This window comes from Euprymna scolopes, chromosome 14, assembly GCF_053919585.1.
Source record: "Euprymna scolopes isolate OS-2025 chromosome 14, ASM5391958v1, whole genome shotgun sequence".
Taxonomy (NCBI): domain Eukaryota; kingdom Metazoa; phylum Mollusca; class Cephalopoda; order Sepiida; family Sepiolidae; genus Euprymna; species Euprymna scolopes.
In genome coordinates, this window is record NC_136495.1 from 72,738,839 (window position 1) to 72,762,051 (window position 23,213).

Genomic DNA, 23,213 nt, shown 5'->3' on the forward strand with positions numbered 1-23,213 from the left:
AGAGAGAAAAAGAGAGATCGAAACGATCGTACATTCCATTTGATTGGTTCGCCTTTTGAAACTGATTCATGATTTACAATTATTTAATCTTTATCCTCAATATATATATATATATATATATATATATATATATATATATATATATATATATATATAATATAATATAATATAATACAAAAAAAATAATACATATGGAACTCCCCATTTGGGGGTACCAAATTAGTCTAATGGGAAATTATTCCCAACTCGCATTTAGGTAAAAATGCACTTTCGTATAAATAATTGAATTCATTCAAAAAGTATCGCTAACAAAAACATATAGATGCGTGCGTGCGTGCGTGTGTGCGTGCGTGCGTGTGTGTGTGTGTGTGTGTGTGTGTGTGTGTGTGTGTGTGTGTGTGTGTGTGTGTGTGTGTGTGTGTGTGTGTGTGTGTGTGTGTGTGTGTAAGAAGCTTAACGTATTGGTTTGTGCCTAAAGATTCGTCTCATAGATTTGTGGTTAGTGAGTAAATTAGGCCACAGCATTACAGCAATGGTGGCTCAATTAATGTTTGGATGTTGAATGGATGAACCCTTGGCGTGAGTGCTTGATGTACTCCTGGGAAGTGTTGACCAATGGACCCCTCAGGCGGATTGATGATGAACTCTCGGTATGGGTTCGTGATTAAACCCTTAATGCCGTCACTGACCAGAGACCACAGTTGATCGCGTGTTGGGCATCAAGATCTGAAAATAGTATGCGACGTGACAAAACTGGGGCGGAATCCTTGATATGACGTTACACGTCAGCCGATGTCGCGCATTTGGGAGTTCTGGAGAGAGTATGGAATTAATGTCGATTTTTAAAAGATGTAATTAACGAAATATAGAGAGACCAAAATAGTAACCCTCTAGCAGGGAGATCCGACGTTGCCCGGGATTAAATGATGATCAACGGATGTTCACACTCTCATATTTTTATTGTCATCGAAATCGGTGAAATCGCCCATTTTTCAATCAAATCGATTGATTGCCTGCTCTAATTGGGGACCCCTTCCGATGCCCCGGGAAGAAGCTTCACGTGCCTCCTTGCAGTGACTTAGTCCACAATACATTGTAATCCACATTGCACAGTAGAGAACCTAATGTTGACTTTAGAAAATTATTTTTTATATAATGGCCTGAATGAAAGTTTAAAATACAAAAGTCAAGTGTCATACTTTAGTTGTGCTCTAAACAGAAGCATTGATTTCGAACGCGCCGCTGTCAAATCAAAGAACTTACTGTTCATTATATATGTCAAGCCTTTGGGTTTGTGTGGTAATCAAATTTCTCAGATGCACTTGTATAAGATTAGGTTGTGTAAGGTGTTAACTTTGATCAAAATCGCCTGTTCCTTATTATTTCGATTATTATTTGATTATCGATTACCAATACTTGTCGAAAACATTTCGACACAAAACCTGTTTAAGAACACTGCCAGGCGCATACAGCACCTTCGTGTGAAATTTCATAAAAACCGACATAGCCGTTTTCGAGTCTATAAAGAACGAACGAACACACACACACACACACACACACACACACACACACACACACACACACACACACACACACATAGACATGCACACGCATACACACACAAAGTTCCTTTTATATAGATAGATAGATAGATAGATAGATAGATAGATAGATAGATAGATAGATATGTCGCAAAAGTTATTCCTGTATTTCTTCCATTCATTGGAAGTCACCTTTAAGGAAACATTTTTTTAACAATCGATTTTGTTACATAGTTTTATTGCGCGTACTTTTGTGCGTTAGTCAGAGGAGAGACAGAAAAAAATAGCTCAACTACGATGACGTTACGTAAGATTTTATTTATGTATTTATTTATTTATTTATTTTTAATCGTGTTGTAGTCGTAGGAATTTCGAAGAGCTGTCGGACCACAAAACAAGAAGAAAGAAAAGGCAAAACAAAGTGCAACTGCTAATAAGATGAAGAGGAAAGAAAGCAACACGAAAGACAGGGGGGGGGGCGATAAAAGTTTGTCATGTCCCCGCCGTAGTCAGGCGCTTGCTGCACATTGTGTATTTACTATAAGCACGCTGAATACACGTGAACACTGCCTGATAAAAACCAACGACGCGGACGGAGGGAGGGAGTGCGTTTCTCTCTTCTCCTTTTTCCTCCTACTCCTCCTCCTGCGCCTCTTGACCCTCTCATTCGCCCCGCCCATTCCTCCATTGACCTGATATTTTCCTATATAAAAGCAGTGTTGTGGCGCCAAATAACCATATATTTTTGAAGTAACTATATCAGCGTGTTGGACCTGTATACAACTAATATCGCTACCGATAACAACCCCCTACTTACACACATATATATATATGCATACACACACACACATACATATATATAATACATTAAAGGAATTTTTTTTTTGTTTATTTCCTTAAAATTATTTATCTCCTTTGCGTTGTAAAAAACGCGTCATCTTAATCGAGACTTTTTCATTGATCGTGAAAACTTATTTTACATCGGACCAAAAAAAAAATAAAATAAAACAGACTTGATTTTATTTTAAAACAACCAAAAAGACCAAAACCTTTTAATCTGGTAAGAATATTTATTTTTCTTTGTATATATTGTGAAATATATATATATATATATATATATATATATATATATATATATATATAAATTAAATAATCAAGCAAATTCCGCTATTTAGTGAATTGTTGCTCTCCTCGTCAACAGAAAATGTAAATTGTTTGTTATTGTTGGGTTTGTATTACTGTACACATAGATTCGAAAAAGTTGTCAAAAAACAAATATATAACAAATAAATGTTATCAAAGGCAAGATAAATTACTTTTCTACCTATCTGGATATTTTTTAGTGTTTTTATTCAATGTAACATGTTTATTCAGCTCGAAAAACATACAGTGTTTACCGATATTTTAGAAAATTTAAAATGGCGGCCGACTCTGTCTTTGACACGGTAAGTTTGGGAAAAAGAAGTTAAAAATAAAAAATATACAAAATACTGTTAAAGACCCACCGAATATATGTCAGCCTATGTCACGGTAATATATATTGAGCGAGTTTTTAACTGTATTTTGTCTAGTTTTTTATTTATAATTCCTTTTCTCAAACCTGCCGTGTCAAAGAGAGAGTCGGCCGCCATTTAAAATTTTCCAATACATCGGTAAACATTGTATATTTTTCGAGCTGAATAAGCATGTTACATTAAATAAAAACACTAAAAACATATCCAGTTAGGTAGAAAAGTAACTTATCTTGCCTTTGATAACATTTATTTATTATATATTTGTTTTTTTGTTTTTTTGACAACTTTTTCGAATCTGTGTGATTCCCAATAGAACCCCAAATTGTTTATATTAGTTGTGTATATTTCATGTCACTATTAATTCAAGTTTTATCATTTTCGTAAAGAGATATATTTAAATAATAATCAATTAAGGTTTCTGAATTTGTTAGATAAGGATTGCGTATTCGTATTATGTAGAAATTTCGGACCATCGTTCTTACCAAGGTGAGAATAGTAGTCCGAAAAATCCTAAATAATACGAATAATGATCACTTGTTGGGTCTTACTGTTTCTGTAACTTTATTTTTACGACGTGCCCCACTGCCCCATCCCACTGCCCCATCTTATAAACACACCAAACTCCCCATGGTTAAGAGCGGATGTCGAAATAACATACCCCAACCTCGAAACCCGTTCTTAACATGGGGAGGTTGGGGGGTGCTTATTCCAAAAACCGTCCTTAACCTGGGGTGGTTGGATGGGGTGTTGATAATACGTCGTTAAAATTAACACTTAATTTGTTTTTAACTGTAGCTTAATTTATTTAAACTGTAAAAAAAAAAATTTTTTTTTAATAACAAAAGGATATACCAAATTGACATTTTTCGTTTAAAAATGAAATTGTTTCGTTTTTGTTGATAAAATTTTATGCTTAAAAGTACGGTTGTTGAATGTTATTATTTCGATTACTTTCGTTTGGGATGGGGAGGGCAGAATTAAAAAAAAAAAAAAAGATCAAAACGGGACGAAATTTAAATTTCTGTTCCATTTTTACAATAACCGTAAAACAGAGCAATCTCCGCAAGTTTTACCAGAATGGTAAATAAAAATAATATCGTGGTAACCAATATCAACAAACAATAGACTCTTCTGATTTATATACAACATGAATGAATGAGTTTTCTTCGACAATGAAATCCTTTATGACTGAGACATTTTTTATTTTTTGTCCCTATCCAGAGTGCTCATTTTTTTGGGAGCTGGACCCCCCCCCCCACGATTAAAAACGAACCTTGTGTCTAACTCTGCCCTCATGGGGAGGCAAGTAAATAGGAACATGTGAAGATGAGGGTAACAGTCCGCAAAAGATGAACACACACACACACACACGCACACACACACACACACACACACACACACACACACGCACACACACACACGCACACACACACTTTACGTGATTTTTGCAATATTTCTTGATGAGTACGTACACCATAAAAGTGTTGTAATTTTTTGTTTATTGTTAATAAGTAATTATAAATAAGAACCCTCCCACACTTAAAAAAAACAACAACAACACTTAATTGCGCTCTAACCAGCTTCGATTTCTTGTTGAACTAAGAAGAACACTCGCACTTGTATTCCTACGCAGTCAGCGTCAATATATCGTTGAATCAACGTAACAAAATACAATCAGATAAAAGCTGACTTCAAGCCAAATCACGATTGTTTCGCAGAGGGAAAAAGCATACGCTGGAAAAAAAAATAAATAATAATAAGTCGCGACTGACCGACTTTCTACTCTGCGTTTTCTAGTGCTTTTTTCCCCCCTTCCTTTTTCAACACTTTAAGTTGTGCGTGTGTGCGTGAGGCTTGATTCGGGGTAAACAAACCAAATTTCTATGTCACAAACAGAACCACACGATTTCTGTCTGCATCTGTATCTGTTCTGTACAATTATATAAACGTAACGTTGTCTGTGTGTGTGTGTGAGTTCGTTCCGTACGGACTCCTAAACGACTGGGACGTTTTTATGAAATTTCACACAAATGTACTTCAGGTATATGGCAGTGTTTTTAGATAGGTTGCGTGTCAGAATGTCTTCGATAATTATCGATAATCGAAAAACTCCGATGAAAGAAGGAACAGTCGATTTGGACCAAAGTTAACACCTTACACAATCTAACAGAACAGGTGCATTTGAGAAGTTTTATTAAAATTCAATCCAAAAGGACCCAGCGTATAAAATCAACAGTATGTTCTTTGATATGACAAAGGCGCGTTTAAAATGAACGTTACTAATTAAAGCACAATTAACCTTTTGCATTTTAACCCCCCCCCCCAAAAAAAAAGAAAAGTCAGGCACATAAAATACCCAGTAAGTTCTTTTATATGACAGTGGCACGTTCGAAATGAATGTCTCTGTTTCGAGTACAACTGAATCATTGTACTTTACTTTTGTATTTTAAACTTTAATTTTAGCCGTTATATATGAAAAATAATTTTCTAAAATCAACAGTGAGTTCTCTACGGTGCAACGTAGACTACAGTGTATTGTGGAATAGGTCACTGCGAAGAGGCATGTGAAGTTTTCATGCACCGGCACCGCGGTGGATAATGCAGGTAATGGATCGATTTGATAGAAAAGCGGGTGATTTCACCAAATTCGATTATAATAAAAAAAGATATGAGAGTGTGAAACATTCGTTGATCATCATTCAATCTCGGGTCAACGTCGGGTCTCCCTGCTAATACATTAAACCAAGGAATTCAAGCTGCAGTCATTCAATAAATAACGAAACAAACTCGCGCACGCACGCACGCACACACACACACACACACACACACACACACGATATGATTTGTAAATCTTCGGTAGGACGGCGCCCGGTGTGCTTCTTGAGGTATTGTGATGAATGAGAACTTTAGCTAGGATCAAACATAGACTAGCAAAGGTTCAGCAACGAAAATGACCATAGACAACCCCCCTCCCCAATTTTGGAGTGGCCTTGTGTCTAATATTTTGTTTATTTTTGTTTTGTTGTAAACTTTCAGAGTGAATAAAAAATATATAACTCAACACTCTTAACAAATTGGTCACAACTGTTTTTATAGATGATTTTTTTCATTCAATAAATTTACTTCTTTTGTATGAATGAATGTTTTTTTTTTGTTTTTGTTTTGTTGTTTTTTTTTTGTTTTTGTTTTTTTTTTAAGTGTGGGGGGGTTCTTATTTATAATTATTTATTAACAATAAACAAAAAAAAATACAACACTTTTATGATGTACGTACTCATCAAGAAATATTGCAAAAATCACGTAAAGTGTGTGTGTGTGTGTGTGTGTGTGTGTGTGTGTGTGTGTGTGTGTGTGTGTGTGTGTGTGTGTGTGTGTGTGTGTGTGTGTTCATCTTTTGCGGACTGTTACCCTCATCTTCACAGCATGTTCCTATTTACTTGCCTCCCCATGAGGGCAGAGTTAGACACAAGGTCGGTTTTGAATCGGAGGGGGGGTGGGGGATCCAGCTCCCAAAAAAGGAGCACTCTGGATAGAGACAAAAAATAAAGAAAATGTCTCAGTCATAAAAGATTTCATCTCCACTGACCGAGGGCAGAAAACGTGAAGTGTAGTATTAGAACAGATAGGAAAGTTTGTAATTCCACCATGTTTCGGCCAACTCATCCTCTGGCCTTCTTCAGGTGATTTGTGAAATACTGAAGCATCATTGCATTTTCGCTGCATTTGTGTTCCCCGACAAACCCGTTTAGCAACAAAATCTCACCCCTTCACTGTTGAGGTCCCTAAATGTCAGAATGCTTTCTATTCTAATAGTTTCTTCTCTCGAACAGCTAGACTTTGGAATTTCCTTCCTGCTATCTGCTTCCCTGACTGTACTGATATGCAGAAGTTTAAATGTAACGTAAACCAACATCATGTTAATTTTTCCTAGGCATAGCCCCAAATAGTAGCCCCTTACGTCCAAGTGGCGATATGCCTTGTTTACGTAAGTAAAAAAAAAAAGATAAATAAAAAATATAGTTTTTAACTAAGAAAATCTATATTTACGTCTTTTAATATTAAATTGTATCCATTTGATCTCGAGAATTCAACTTCAGTTGTCTCCCTTTATTTTATTGAACATGGTCGATCAAATCCTTACGTCTCGCTTCGTCGTAAAATTTGATTTTCCTAATTTAAAAAATACTTGATAAATTTATGTGATTTTTCGAATATGACATATTCGTTCCGTGACGAGTATGTGCATCATGAAGATTTGTGTGTACTTTTGGTTTTTAAATAAGTACCATTCTAAATAAGCACCCAGTGAGTTATATCTTAAAATTATTTTTATATCATAATAACAGGTACAATATTTTATTTTTAAAAACTTGAAGATTGTTTTTATATCATAGTAACATGGAAATTATTTTTATATCATAGTAACAAGTACAATATTTTATTTTAAACAACTTGGAGCGTTTGTAGAATGGATTTGATATGATGCCAGTGGCTGCTTATTGATCTTGAATTATAAATTATCTTATGGTTGGTGCATTCTATTTATCTCATTTAATTATAGAAATGTATTTACTGTGCTTTTCGTTAAAACAAATGCAAGCGCATGGCATCGCGGCTGTTCTTAATTCGAAATGGTTTTGTACTCTTTTGTTTAAATTGTCAAGTGAAAAGCAATTGCTCGCGTGAAACTTGAAGGCAAGAGTATAACTTGGCTGTGCTTCGAAACCAAAAGAAAAAAATGTTGAATTTGCCATTTTCCTGTACAAGAAGCATTTGTGGAGCTCGAATTCCTCGAGAGTCATTTGTTTGGAATCCTGCCATTCCTCTTAGTGACAAAAAGAAAAATGCAAAACGCTTTCTTTTTCTTATTACTATTTTCGATTGCTTCTGGCAAAGCTGTTTAAAAAAAAAATCTTTTCACAAATGGCCAAACATATACTTCTGACATTCAGACTATGGAATTCGCAAACTCACGCATTGGAATCTCGTTGGCGCTGCGCAGTAAAATCATTAGAAAAGGTATGATCTGTCTACAAATGTTTTCAGTGGTTTTACTTTTTTTTTTTTCGTTTTACATAGGAGTCACCACTTATCAAGACCCGGAGGCCACTCGAGGATAAGGGTTAATTAATGGGTATACGTGATTGTGATTATAGCATAGTAAACCTAAGTAGTGGGAATTTTGTGAATTGGATTACTTAGAGGGACGGTTTATCAAGAACTTGTTTACGTTAGACTTGAAGACAATCAGATTGTAGTCACTTGGAAAACAGGCAATCAGAAGAGAATTCCACAGGCGTGCAGTTCTTACTTTAGCGCGTTTTTTTTTTATATAAATTCGAAAAACAAATAGTGTTTAGTGTTACGCGAGAACAAGAAAAATGGCAGCGAATTGACACCTAAATATTTGAAGTTTCCATAATAGCTTAAAAATAAAAAAAAATAAAACAAAATACTGTTAGAAACCCACCCAAAATATATTACCGCGGCATTTATTGGGTGGGTTTCTAATAATATTTTGTTTTATTTTTAAGTCATTATAAAGACTTCAAATATTTAGGTGTTAATTCGCAGACATTTTTTTTTTTTTTTTTTTTTTTGAGCCAGTGTGCACACGTCACTTTTGTGTTGACTTTTTAATCCCTAACTTTCGACCTTGCATCGCATCTTGCCCGCGAGTGGGACAACGGCATAGATGCCCACTATTATCACCTTTACTATTAATAGAGGATTGCCAATCTATTCAGTTTCTAAGAAAGTTAAGTTAAGGCACACTTAGAAGTGGGCGTGTCTTCAAATGTAAATGAAACAGAAATTTGGTTCAATGATTTTCCTCTTTGACTACATGAAATCAGTTTTATTTCCGAAATGATAATCACGTGTATCAACCTACTCGAGTGTGACTTACATAAACAGGGCTCTACGGACAATATCATCTTTAGTTGACCTTTGACAACTGAATATTTTCGTTTATTAGTCAATTTCTTTTTTACTAACGCTCACCCCAAACAAGGCACATCACTATTTGGACGGCCATGCTTAGGGAAGATGAACAACGCAATGCAACTGTTTCACTCGCAACGTAAAGCCATGGTAAATAGAAAGCCGTTCGACTAAAGCCACGTAACTTGCTGACGTCATAGAATAAAGTACAATGACCACGGTTAGACGATAGATGACTATTACGGTGATATATTTCAATCCTTAAAGGAATTACCGCGGGATTTATGAAACTGGGGCAAAAATGACTGTATCCCCCCCCCCCTGAAAGATGAAACAATTATTTTACATCTGAACATCCCAGGACTATTCCCATAATGATCTGGTCCCTGTTGATTGCAGTGGGATTCTGTGTGCTCTGTGTAGTTCTAGAAGGTCCACTCTCCTTGGACACATGCAATTAAAAAGGGAATATTTTAGAGGGAAAATACAGTAGTATTTCTATATTTGGAGGTGTATTTAATTATTAATTTAAATATGCATCCATTTAAAAATATTTTTTAAATGATTTTTTTTTTTTTTTTTTTTTCGATACGAGGTGTAATGACGTAGACACCCAGTAATGGCTCCTGCAGATTAATATGTGTTAGCGCCAAATACAGTCACGATTTATAAATCGCTCGACAATTTCTTGAATTAAATCAGAAAAATGACTATTCTCCTAATAGTCGTCTATCGCCTAACCTGCAACGTCAGCAGGTTACGTGACTTTAATGGAACGTACTTCTTATTACGCAGACCACACTCGAGTAGGTTAATATGCGTGGTTGTAATTTCTGAAATAAAACGGATTCCATTTAGTCAAAGGGGAAAACCAGCGAAACAAGTTTCGGTATTTAAGAGATATTCACATTGATTAGCATTTGAAGCCTCGCATGATCGCCCCAGAAATCTTTTTTGTCATTTGTGCGTTCATTCGGGTTAAAACTCTAACCAATAAAATAAATAAATAAATAAATAAAATAGGGGTGAATATGATGATATAACGGTGATATTATTGGGTAAAGTAAAATTATACACCAGTTTTACGCAAATAACACAATGACTGGAATACTCAACTAATTTGGAAGAAGTCCTAATTCTGCATGTCGTCTCAAGTAGGTACACATTTCCGGTTCCGGTTTTACGATATTTTCCATGTCTTTTTAACATTTTTTTTGTCCTTTTCTTAATGAAAAAGAGATCATATTCTCGAAATATCAAAAACTTATACCGTTCTAGTTATCTCAAACAATATGACTGACTTGGAAAATAAATGGATATATAAAGATATATATAAAAAAAAAAAAAAAGCTCTACAAGAACCTTTCGTTTGTCCATTTTTGTACATACAGCACATCATTTTAACACTGTTCTCTGCATTGCTATAGCCTTCTTATACTTTTATACACACGCGCGAGCGCACGCACCCCATATATATATATATATATATATATATATATATATATATATATATATATATATATATATGAGAAAAACATGCTTATTCAATTATATTTCACTCTTTATTCATACTAATCCTTTTATTATGAAGCTCGATATATGTTAAATATAACTACAGAGCATATACAAATAAATGGCAAAGTCTATATTCCAAATTTCAAGATGTTTTTTATTTTACCATTTATTTCTTTCAGTATGTTAAAATGTTAAATTCCAGACAGCACCTGTTTCGTAGCGCAGAAACAATCATATAACTATTATATCAATTTTTTTTTATATTTTCCGCCCTGACACATCAGAAGAATAAAACTCATTAACTTTAAAAATAAAAAAAATAAAAAAATTTAGGGATGATTACTTTAAATCCAAAATATCCGATATATATATATATATATATATATATATATAATTGATTAAAACTAAAAACGTTAAGTTAACCCGATCCCGATGTATTTTACCTACGAATAGGATCTTCAGACTTTAACTGGCCATTTTAGCCAGAGAATCAGGGAATTGGAAGAAAGACATTCACATTGACCTCCTTAAAAGCGCTTTTTTTTTTTAGTTGAGGATCACCACATATCAAGGCCGGAAGAACACTTGAGGATAAGGATTAATGAATGTTATGTGGTAGTGTAGTAATCATTCATGATGGAAATTGGGTAGTATTTGATTATTTATGAGGAAGACCTAACAAGAACTTGTTTACATTAGATTTGAAGGCTACCATGTTGTATTTAACTGGGAACCATGCCGACGGAACAGTGTTCCAAAGGCGGGCAGTTCTGGGAAAGAAGCTTTGTTCATGGAATCTGCGTTTATATTTAGACACAGTGGGGAAAATCATATGTAGTGGTTGTAGCTAGTCGAGTGTTTTTGGTGAAAGTTTGGCAAGCGAGGTCCAGGTCCATAGATTGGAGTTTAGGTGAGCACTTATGAAAATAGCGATAGAGAGCAGATCAGGCTCGTGACGTCTCTTCTGTGGGAAAGAGGTTGCAGGGAAGAAAAAAGGCGGTTTCAAGACAATGTTTATTTTAAGTCATACAGTGAAAAATTCATACACACACGCAATTTGTACTGCATATATTATATATATACACACTCACGTTATACGCACACACACACACACACACACATATATATATATATATATACATATATATATATATATATATATATATATATATATATATATATATATAGTCATCCACATGCAGTACTGTTTCGCTGTATCACAGCTCATCAGCCTCATCAGTTCCGCTAGACAGGCAACTACCTCAAGCCAGGATCGAAGCTCGAGCGCCCGAACGACAGTTAACGCTTCGCTTCGCTTCTCAGCATTACGTTTCTCGGCTGCTGTGTGTGTGTGTGTGTGTGTGTGTGTGTGTGTGTGTGTGTGTGTGCGTGCGTGCAATCAAACCGATATGTTCGACATAATATTTACTGTGTTTCCTGGGGAGGGGGGTATGTTAGGAAATTCAAACGCGGTGACGTATCCAGTAAAGTTAATCTAGATTAGAATGGAAGTTCCAAAGTCAAGCATTAAGGTTCATTTGTGTGCCTCAACCCAAAGATGAAGCCACTTATTTTATTATTATTATTTTTTTTTAATTTTTGTACATTTCTCTACCATTCATAGTCATTTCTCTGAGGCAAGCAGACAAGAAGCACGTATTTAAAGATCTAAAAGCCAAGCAGATGATGCTGATGCTGATGCCTTGTTCAATTGTTCCCCCCCCCCCCCGTGTTTCTGCAGTCGATAGTTGTTATCATGATCATCAGCTGACACTTGGCGCTGGCTTTCACGTGCTGAAGGCGTGTCATTCGCTTCAAAACAGCGTGATCGCCAAATGTGCGCTGCTTTCCGCCATTCTTCGAAGAAAACGTATTCGTTCGTTTTGTGTATCGTTTCGTCTCCCCATTTTTGTTTCTTTCAACATAGTTTTCATTATCAGCAGAAAACATGCACTTTTAGTTTCACCTTCTGATAAGTCTAATGAACGGTTAATTTGTAATAATAATAATAATAATAATAATAATAATAATAATAATAATGAAATATAGTTTACCCAGCGTTGCCCGGGTGAAAAGCTTTTTAAAGAAAATTAATTAAAAATACAGTTTCCCCAGTATTTATTTTATGAGATCTTTAAAAAATCGTATTAGTTTTTGATAGTCATTCATAATATGAGCCGTACTGAAATAATATTATTATTTAGAAACCCATTCTTAACATTGGCAGAGGACTTGGTTCGTACTTTCACGTAACAATTTCATTAATATACAAAAGATGCCGTAAAAATTAAATATAACTTGTGTAAAAAGATGAATTTATACAGAATACGGACCGTTCTGAAATAATTACGTTATTATTTAGAAACCTATTCTTCACATAGAGAAGAGGGATTTTTTGTTTTTTTTCTTTTAATTCTGTGCCTAACAATTTGAGAAACAAAAAAATACTATCTGGTATAATAGTACGGTACGTAAACTGCATAAGAACCTGATCTCTCTCTTTCTCTCTCTCTCTCTCTCTCTCTCTCTCTCTATATATATATATATATATATATATATATATATATATATATATATATATATATATATATATAATCTTTTGTAATTTTAATTGATATTCGACTTCATTAAAAATGTTTTTTTGTTGTTGTTTTTTTATCAAAGTTACGTTTAGTCGACAGTTTAAAGGTTTTGAATTACTCTACTAATATCAAAGTATCACGATTTTGAAAACATGTCAACCAACCATGGCGATTGTATTGGGAGCTAACGTGACATTTTGAAGTGAATTTTGAACTCTTGAATAGAATGTAATTCATGGGTTTAAGGTAGACTTCATATCAACTGTTAAGGCTGGCGTACACTCGTACAGTTAACTACGTGATACGTCGAAATTTTGAAAGTGATTTCCAAACCTTTAAAGTGTCGAATAAATAGTAATGTATAGGTGTAATTGAAGCTTAAAGGGTGAACGGTCAACTTCATGCAAACTATTATGGCTGGCTTGGGATTACCACGTGACACGTCGAAATTTAGAAAGTGATGTTTATTGTATTTTAACGCATCGAATGGAACGTAATTCATACATTTAATTAAATATATAACAAATAAATGTTACCCAAGGCAAGATAAATTACTATTCTGGATAGGTTTTATACGTGTTTATTCAGTTCGACAAAAAAAACATGTAATGTCGAGTGTTATATAAGAGGAAAAAAATGTCCGACATATCTGGAGTCTCGATAATCGCTCAAAAATAGAAAATTAGACAAAACACTGGTAGAAACTCATCTAATAAATGTCACGGTAAAAATTATTTAGAAGAGTAATTTATATTGCCTTTGGTAACATTTATTTGCTATACATGTTTTTACGCACATCCGGTCATATAAAAGAAACGGTAATGCTTGCATTTAATTACTTGATTGCTTATATCAACGTGAATTTACTTTCTTTAATAAATATATTGATCGTTTCGTGGAAACCCAGAAAACAATGTTGGAAGGACAAAATGTGAAGTGCAAACGTTAAAAGAAATTAAAACAATGTGCGGCGTTTTTTTTTTTTTTTTTTTTTTTTTTTTGTTTTTTCTTTTTTGTATTATTTCTTTCGTGGATTTAATAGCCTTGCACAACTTTTATAATGCAATTAAGGTCCTTATTTAGAAACCAATCTAATTATTAAAAATACACAGAAATTTTTATGATGTACGTACCAAATTGTCATATTCGAAAAATCACGCAATTTAATCAAATTTTATGAGTAGGCAAAAAAAAAAGGGCTGTCTCACGTCGTCATCTCGAAACAAACAATAAGAAAAAAAACAAGAACAAATAAGCCCACAATATAATTCAATCTTCAAGCCTTGTAATTTTACCGATTTCACATTAACCGCTTTAAATCGTTGAAATACGTTTTTCGTTTATAAAAAATGTGGCTACTTGATCAATTTACGTGATTTTGGGAACATGACATCTTCGTTCCGTGACGGGTATGTTACATCAAGTTTTATTTATTTATTTTTGCAGTTTAGGGTTTTTTTAATAGGTGTAATAAGTATATAATTTATGTATTTTTCTGTAGTAGTAGTTGTAGCTTGGCAATGGTTAAGTTTGATCATGCCAGTCCTCGTAGCCAGGCCCTGCTTAGTGTTCTCCTCCGTCATGTTAAAATCATCACATTGTACACTCGTTGATCACGCAGTCGGCAGGTGCCCTTGACACTGATCTCTCTCTCTCTCTCTCTCTCTCTCTCTCTCTCTCTCTCTCTCTCTCTCTCTCTCTGATCTATTACAATATCTACATATATTGCATACATTACTCTATATATTTCATACACCGTAGGCCACACCTCTACCTCCCTCCTACTCTTAACAAAACTTGTAATATAAACCACGCCCCACCCCCTCTTTTCTTTTTGTTAAAATATATTATACTCTCCGCTCTCTCTCGCTCTCTCTCTCTCTTTCTCTCTCTCTCTCTCTCTCTCTCTCTCTCTCTCTCTCTCGCTTGTCGATCCCATCTCTCTTTTTCTAAGGCTTTGTTTGTTGTCTTCGCCTAGCCACGAGTTCAACGAATGATTTCATCGCGTAAACAACATTTTTAGGTGAACCTAGTTCTTTTCCTTTTTTTCTTTTTTCTTTAATTGTCTCTACGTTTTTTGACGCGCATCTCGAACTTGCTTCAGTTGAACACAGGACGCCTATTTTGTCGGACCTGGAATGAGTTCGTACACAAATATTTCTTTCGGAAAGGAAACTACTAAAGCTTTATCAATACAAAAGTGAAAAAGATATTTATATATGTATATATATACATTTATGCATATACATTAATCATTTTCATGGGACATTTTTTTTTTTTCTGAACTTTGGGAAATTTTGATATTCGGATTTCAAAGAAAAAATCCATTTTTTTTTTTAACTACTATTATTTTATATGCTGATAATTTTTTCGATCGGGTTGAGTGACGAAGAGATTTCAAAAGATCTATCTTTGTTTGGTTTTCATCAGCTAATCGCCATGCCTCAGTTGGAAATTATCCACGACGAAATGAACCTCAACAGGAATTTAGCTTTTGCCCAGGCCTCCGTCTCCTCCAGCCTGCAACAACCCGAAGTCCCCAAAGGAGGAGCACTTGTTAAGGTAAGCGAAACCACATCTTTTTCCTTTTCTTTTTCTTTTTTCATTATTTATTGATTAGGTTATGATCAAGTTCCGTCCGTCTTTGTTTACATTCTTCGTCAGCTGATATTTGTGCTTCACGATGAATGCCCTAAAAAGTCCCTTCTGATTGATTTAAAAATATTGTTATTCTGAAAAAAAAAAAAAAAGAAGCTAAATTCGTTTGCATATTTTAAAACTGGTAAACATCAATCAGAAATGACTTTTCCAGGGAATTCATCGTGAAGAACAAATATCAGCTGACGAAGAATGTAAACAAGGACGGACGGAACTTGATAATCTTAATTATCAATTTATTATCAACCCCCACCTTAATAAAACCTTAGCTTTCTCAACTGTAATTTCTTCTTAAATTACTTGTTAGTAAATGCCCCATATTTCCTCTTTTCCGGGTCTGTTTTATAATCCACAGAGATACGAAAAAGTGGTAAAAAAATAAATAACAAATAAATGTTACCAAAGGCAAGATAAGTTAGTCCTCCTCCTCTACCTGTCTGGAAAAGATTTTAGCGGTTTTACTCACTTTAAAACGTTTATTCGGTTCGAAAAACAAATAGTGCCGAGCGTTAGGTGGGAACAAGAAAAATGGCCGCGAGTTGACACCTAAATATTTAAAGGTTTGATAATGACTTAAAAATAAAAATATACAAAATACTGTTAGAAACATACCCAGTATATGTCACGGTAACAAATATTAAGTGGCTTACTAACAGTATTTTGTATATTTTAAAAAATCTTTATTGGTTTTCGGTGGTCGCCATTTTTTCACCGCTAACGGTACAAACCGAAGCGAACCTGCGCATTTAAGTGAAAAAAAAAAGAAATGGCGATCAATTTTTTACGATGTGCCCCAGCGTATTATAAGCACCCCAACTTCCCCATATTAAGAACGGCTTTCGGAATAGACACTTCCCCAACCTCGAAAGCCGTTCTTAACATGGGAGAGGTATTCCGAAAGCCGTTCTTAACATGTGGAGGTGAAGGTGTTTATAATACGCTGGGGCACGTCGTAAAAATTGACCAAAATGGCGACCACTGAAAACCATTTGCGAAAACATTGTATAATAAAGGTGTTAATATCATAAAAACTACTTGTCGTCGACAATTTCAAATGTGATGCTCGTTCAACAAAGATCGGAATACTCCTAAAAACTTGACCTTTTCATAATATAGATATATATTTCTCTCCCACCGCGATAAATGGGACACTGGGGTCAGAAAGTGAGATTGAAATGTTAACGCTCCCGAGAAGGAGCATTCTAACCTTGCAAAGGATGCCTGAGCTGGCCCGATGGCATTCCATGGTAAAGGGCTATTTGCAATAAACTAACACCTTGTCAAAGAGAGAAGGCAAAACCTGGGACGATGGACCTCCTAGAACTGCACAGTATCAGCATTATACCGCAATCAATTAAAACAGGTCATTACAGGAATGGTCCTCTGTTGGGTTTCGTGTCCCGAGAGAAAAATGTCCCACTCAACAAATCTCTCTTCCATAATAACAAAAACAAAAAAAAAAACACTTTCAATAGCAAATAGCTGCTTTCTCTTCAAATTGAAATTTAAAGGCTTTCGAAAAAAAATGTTTCCTTGCTAAATGCATTTTTGAAATGTAGTGAATTGAAAAAAAAAAGGGGAGGGAGAAAATGAACTTATTTTAATAATCGAAGAAAAAAAAAACGACCACCAAATGATCTCGTTGTTTTCCTCGCGTGGGTTTCACGTGTTTACATCGTGAACAACTAAGTAGAAACCAACAGCAGCGGCGGCATAAGTAATTACAAGCCCCATCCGCTTCTTCCCATCTCTCCGTCTCTTTCCGCTAATGTTGTTTACCACATCTGATACGTTATCATTTTTAGGTCGACGATGTGCGTGCCGGCCTTTATTATTCAGAAACCTATTTTGGGAAGAAGCGCTGATTCTACAGAAATCTATTTTTTTGTACTTATGCAGAAACATACGAGGTGCTTTCAATAAGTTCCCAGACTTTTTTTCGTTTGGCCACCTTTATCGATAGTACATGCACGAAACTCTAGTCCCCTTCGAAGTAATCTCCTCCGACTGCAATGAACTTGTTGTACCATTCCAACAACTCCAAGAAGGCCTTATGGAAGTCCTTTACGTGAACGTGTCAATGGCCCTCATCATAACCCCCCCCCCTTCATCTCTCCAATTGTCTCATAACGAAAGTATCTAAGGTTTTCTTTGATCTTAGGAAATAACCAAAAGTCACAGGGAGTAAGGTCTACACTATAGGGAGCATGAGGAACTGTCTTGATGCCCATCTTGGTCTGTGACAAAGATGAAGCACCCTTGAGTTAAACTTCGCGCAAATCTTCCGCATCTCCAATTCCCCCCGCGAATAATTGCGTGTACAGTTCCCACACTGAGATCAAACTGTGCACTTATTGTCTCTATAGACACACAGCGGTCCTTATTCATGAAATTCTTTATTTGGCCAATCAACTCTAGTGTTCTGACTTCCTTACTCCTCCCACACCTCTCTTTATTCCTTACAGAATCTCTTATCCCTTCCTCGAATCTCTTATGCCATTCAAAAACTGATGCTCGATTTATGCAAGATGGTTCTCTACAATGCAATGTAGGCTACCATATATTTTGGGCTAAGTTACTGCAGGGAGGCATATGAAGCTTCTTCCCAGTGCACCACGATGTGTCCACTACTAGAGCAGGCAGTCAATCAGTTTGATTGAAAAATGAGCGATTTCACCAATTTCGATAACAATTAAAGTATGGAAGAGTGAAACATTCTTTGATCATCATTCAATCTCAGGCAACATCATGTCTCCCTGCTAGTAAATGCTATATTAGATCCTGCAATTTTTTAAATAAAAAAAAAAAAAACAGTATTATTTTGGTTGGGGTTTCAAAATGTACTCAGATATTGAAATACAATTATGCAACGCATGTTTATTTATTTCAAGTTTGGTTTTATTTCCTCAATTCTGTATTTTGTATGTCTTTATTTTTGCAATTGTAGGTGTGCTTTGCTGGTGCGTGTTATTCGGAGGGTCATGTCCGGCGAAGGGGATATCGCCCCAGACTGCCTGGCTTTGAAATCTCTGGTATTATTTATGAAGTCTGTAATTCGTTACCAAACAGAAACCTTAATCCAGGCGATCGGGTCATCATCTACCCCAATGAAGAAATTGCCGATTCTGGGTAAGTCTTTTAAAAGTCGAACATTTTCATTTCATAACAAACGATGTCTTATTTAATTTTACTGCATCATCGGGACACTAACTTCTAAGGTTGCTTCTTTCTAGTCTTCTATCATTAGGTCAGGTTTAATAGCTCCGTTCTCAAGGTCTGTAGATGTATAAATTGCAGAGTCACAGTGGATTGGGCATGACTTATTTTTAACTGTTCTTTTTGGTATGTGTCCCCAGGACTTGTTGCTGCATTCGAGACTAAACTTTTTCACAAATTTTCCAGTGGAGATATTTGCACACTCCATTGTGTCACATTGTATAGTATGCGTCCCTCAAGCAGAAACTTATAGCTAATGTCAGGTGGTTCACACTTTTTACTTCTGTGTCAGAAACTGCACGTGTTGACATTGCTGAGACCACTCATCATTTTAAAAGCACTAGTCATCAAGGCTTGATCTTGGCCAGCCATTATAATCCTCTCCTGATCATAGTGTTTTCTTTGTTTCATTTTACTTTAGTTGAGGTTCTCAGAAATCAAGGGGGCCCCCTTCCTCAGGCTTACACTTGATCTCTGTAGATATTCAAATATTCCAGTAAAGTTCTTCTTTATTTCTCAAAAACCGTGTTAGTAAAGAAATTGAGAAGATAATTTTCCTCTCCCCAATTGACCATTTAAGTATGTTATATCTTTCTTGTGGTCTCTTGGTCGTACTAGATTCCAGGACAAGAATTTATCTAGTCTGGTGTAGTATCTAGCTTCGTGCTGTTACTTGAGGTAACATCACGAGGCGAAAGTGCACCATTCTTCATAAAAGCTAATGTAAGTTAGCCATAGTGAGGAGATCTTATTTGGGCAGCGAATACTATGTGATTTTGAATATTTGGTCAGGGTTTACTTCTATGGAAAAAGTATCCTCATGCACGGTTGTTCTGACAAACCCCTGTACAGAGAGACTTTAGCCACTCGAGGATAGTGTCTAGTAGGCATTCAAAGTGTGTGTTCTAATATGTACGACTAAACCTGATTTTGTAGGTCAAGAATATCCACACACTTCACAAGAATATGGCTTTTCTCTTTTTCATTTTATTTTACTTCAGTCGAAGTTCTCAGAAATCAAGGTGCCCACAACCTGGGGCTAACACTTGAACCCTATATGAGATACATTGATATTCGAATGTTCCATTTAACTTCTTTATCTCTCAAACACTGAGTTAGTAAAGAAATTGAGAACATAATTTTCCTCTCCCCAATTAACCATTTTTATACATTGTAGTATATCTTTCATTTTGGCCTCTTGGTCTGACTGAATTCCAGGACAAGAATTTATCTAGTCTGGTGGAGTATCCAGCTTCGTGCTATATCATTTGGAGAAGGTGCACCATTCCTCGGAAAAGCTGTGGGGTAGCCGTAGTGAGGAGATCTTATTTGAGCTGCGAATACTATGTGATTTTGAATATTTGGTCAGGGTTTACTTCTATGGAAAAAGTATCCTCATGCCAGATTGTTCTGGCAAACCCCTGTACAGAGAGACCTTAGACTCTCGAGGACAGTGTCTAGTAGGCATTCAAGTTCTCCCCATTCCTCATAAAAGCTGGTATGGGTTGGTCATACCGAGGAGATTTTATTTGGGCGGCAGATAATGTGATTTTGAACATTTGGTCAGGGTTTACTTGTATGGAAAAGTATCCTCATGCCAGGTTGTTGGAGTCTTGAGACAAACTTCGCACAAATCTTCCACATCTTCAGTTCTTCATGAATAATTGTGTGTACAGTTCCCAGATGTGATAATTGGGTTTTAGTAATAACATCACTTGAAGGTGAATAATTCCTTGTAAAAGCCAGTGTAGGTTGGTCCTAGTGAGGTCTTATTTGTGCTGTGAATAATATGTTATTTGGAATATTTAGTCATGGTTTACTTTAGGTAATGACTTGCAGAGAACGTTTTTAGAGCAGGTGCTCAAGTGAAAAAAAAAACGGCAAAAATTCCTCTGAAAAGGGCACTTTTAAAACATGGGTAAAACAGGCAGGTGTTTGGGAATCCCAAGCTCTGCATGTCCCTGCTTGTAGGAAAAAGTATCCCCATGCCAGCTTGTTCCGACAAACCTCTATACAGAGGGACCTTAGACACTCGGTGATAGTTTCTACAGCTATGATCACTGAGAATTTATTTGCCTACATAGTCACCACCATTATCAACGCCAGGAATTCTCAAGTAACATTTTCCAGGAATTCAATGAAGCATCTCTGCCTAACGTCCATGATAGAGGTTGAATTCTTAGAGTCTCAAACCGTCAATATCTGCAACAGAGATGTGTAATTTTCAGGTCATGCATGCATAAGTTCAGTCATCATAACAACCCAATTTTCCATCTCCTCTGATCCATTCGGGCGGAATAAAAAATATCCCCAGCTAATCTGGGACCTCACAATATATATATATATATATATATATATATATATAAGGATGTTTGCAATCTTCACGATATGATGATGAGCGAATGCTGGATGATAGACAGCTAAAATTGTATTTAAATATTTATTTTTCCTTTCTGCAGAATTCTGTCGTCTTTTTTTATATGAAACATTATTTTCTGTCGACAGTTATACCGAATTCTTACCAATCAAAGATGTCGACCAAATCTACCAACTGCCATTGAATATGTCCCTGGCTGTGGCTGCAATGCTTCCCGGTGGGGGTCTCACTGGTTACAGTGCGGTCCTTAAAGCCAAACCCCACATCGAGAAACTTGCAGAAACAAAACGTAAGTAAACAACCTCATAGTTCCCATCTCCTCATCTTTTTCGTTTTTACCCTGGTCTTTTTTTATCTTCTTTTTTCTTCTCTTATTTCTTCATCTTCATTTTATTCTCATCTTTTATTTTCCCTGTCATTTTCTTCATCTTTTTCTTCTTCCTCTTCTTTATCTTTTTCTTCATCTTTTTCTTAATTTTTATTCTTAATTATTATAATAAAATGTCTGTTTTTCACTTCGTCTTTTTTTTCTTTTTCATTTTTTTTTTCATCTTTTTCTTTACTATCTTCATCTTTTTCTTATTCATCTTTTTTTTATCTTTTTCTTATTCAGCTCTTTTTTTTTATACATCTTTTCTTCATCTTTTATTGTTTTCTTCTTCTGTCAAATCTATATCATCATTAGAATGCTTAGATGATTTTAACATCTTTTATGTTTCCTCTCAAACGAAAACAAGTATCGGACATGTTTTACTAAAGACAACAAAACGAAAAACTGGTAAAAAAAAAAAAAAAATCAATAACTATATAATTGTTACCAAAGGCAAGTTAAGTTATTCTTTTACCCACCTGGATAAGAGTTTTTTTAATGTTTTACTTTATTTAAAAACTTAAGTTTGAAACACAAGCAGTGTCGAGCTGCTAAGTTAGAACAAGAAAAAAATGGCTGGCATGAGACGATCATTAGGGGAGTCTCAAAAATCGCATAAACTCGAAAATGAAAAAAAAAAATGATAGAAATCTACGGTGGAAGTTATTGGATGGATATTTTATCAGTATTTTGAAAGCAAAGAACAATTTTTCATTTTAATGTTTCCTAGTGCATGAGTAAAAATGTAGTTTTTCACCTAAAATGGCAGACGACACTGATATCAACGAATCGTCTGTTAGGTATATTTTATTATATTTCGGATGCAGTTATAAAAAAAAATGGTTTACTATAAGAAAATATTACTTTTTGCTTTTTTTTTTTTTTTTTTCAATTATATTATGAAAATAAAATTAGATGTTTTTTTTTTATAAATGGATCCAAAATATAATGCTTAAAAATATCAGACGGTTAAGTGACGTCACAATCTTCCGCCATTTTAGATTTTAAAAACTGTACAAATTTACCGATTGATTTTATTAAGTCTAAAAAGGTTTAAAAAAAATATTCATTTTAATGTCTTGCTTTCTTATTTATTTATTGGTATTTCTTTTAACAATTTACTTTGTTTTCTCTCCACTCTTGCAGCCCTTATTAACGTTTTGCTGGTCGGTGCTGGCGGTTTAGGTCTGTGGACTTTGCGATTGGCAGAGTATTTGATTGGCGAACAAAACAACAATGTGAGAATATACACAGCCGACAGCAGCGTAAGTTTATCCTTAGAATTTCCCATTCAGAATGCGTTAAACTAAATTAAATTATGACGTAAGTTTAAAAAGAAAGAAAGAAAGAGAAACAAAATTTTTCGGTATAGATATTATTTTTTTGTTTCTTTTTGTTAAATATTTGGTGCTTGTGCCCGTATGTTATCGTGCTATTTTTTTTTAAATAGTATTTTCAAGCTAAATTCACATCTTTTTTAAATAGTATTTTCAAGTT

General features: G+C 35.1%; 1 protein-coding gene across 3 annotated transcripts in view; it reads left to right on the top strand.

Moving 5' to 3' along the window:
* LOC145293085 (alcohol dehydrogenase-like) overlaps nt 1-23,213 on the top strand; it is a 46,863-nt gene that overhangs the window by 16,428 nt on the left and 7,222 nt on the right. Inside the window, exons 1-5 of one of the 3 annotated variants that reach the window (XM_080139445.1) lie at nt 529-2,601; nt 15,526-15,657; nt 18,701-18,882; nt 21,475-21,635; nt 22,863-22,981. In XM_080139445.1, the coding sequence (XP_079995571.1) occupies nt 15,535-15,657; nt 18,701-18,882; nt 21,475-21,635; nt 22,863-22,981 (585 nt within the window). In that variant the 5' untranslated portion in view covers nt 529-2,601; nt 15,526-15,534. Of the gene's footprint in view, nt 1-528; nt 2,602-7,930; nt 8,075-15,525; nt 15,658-18,700; nt 18,883-21,474; nt 21,636-22,862; nt 22,982-23,213 lie in introns of those variants that run through there. The other 2 variants (XM_080139444.1, XM_080139446.1) reach the window with 2 other exon arrangements.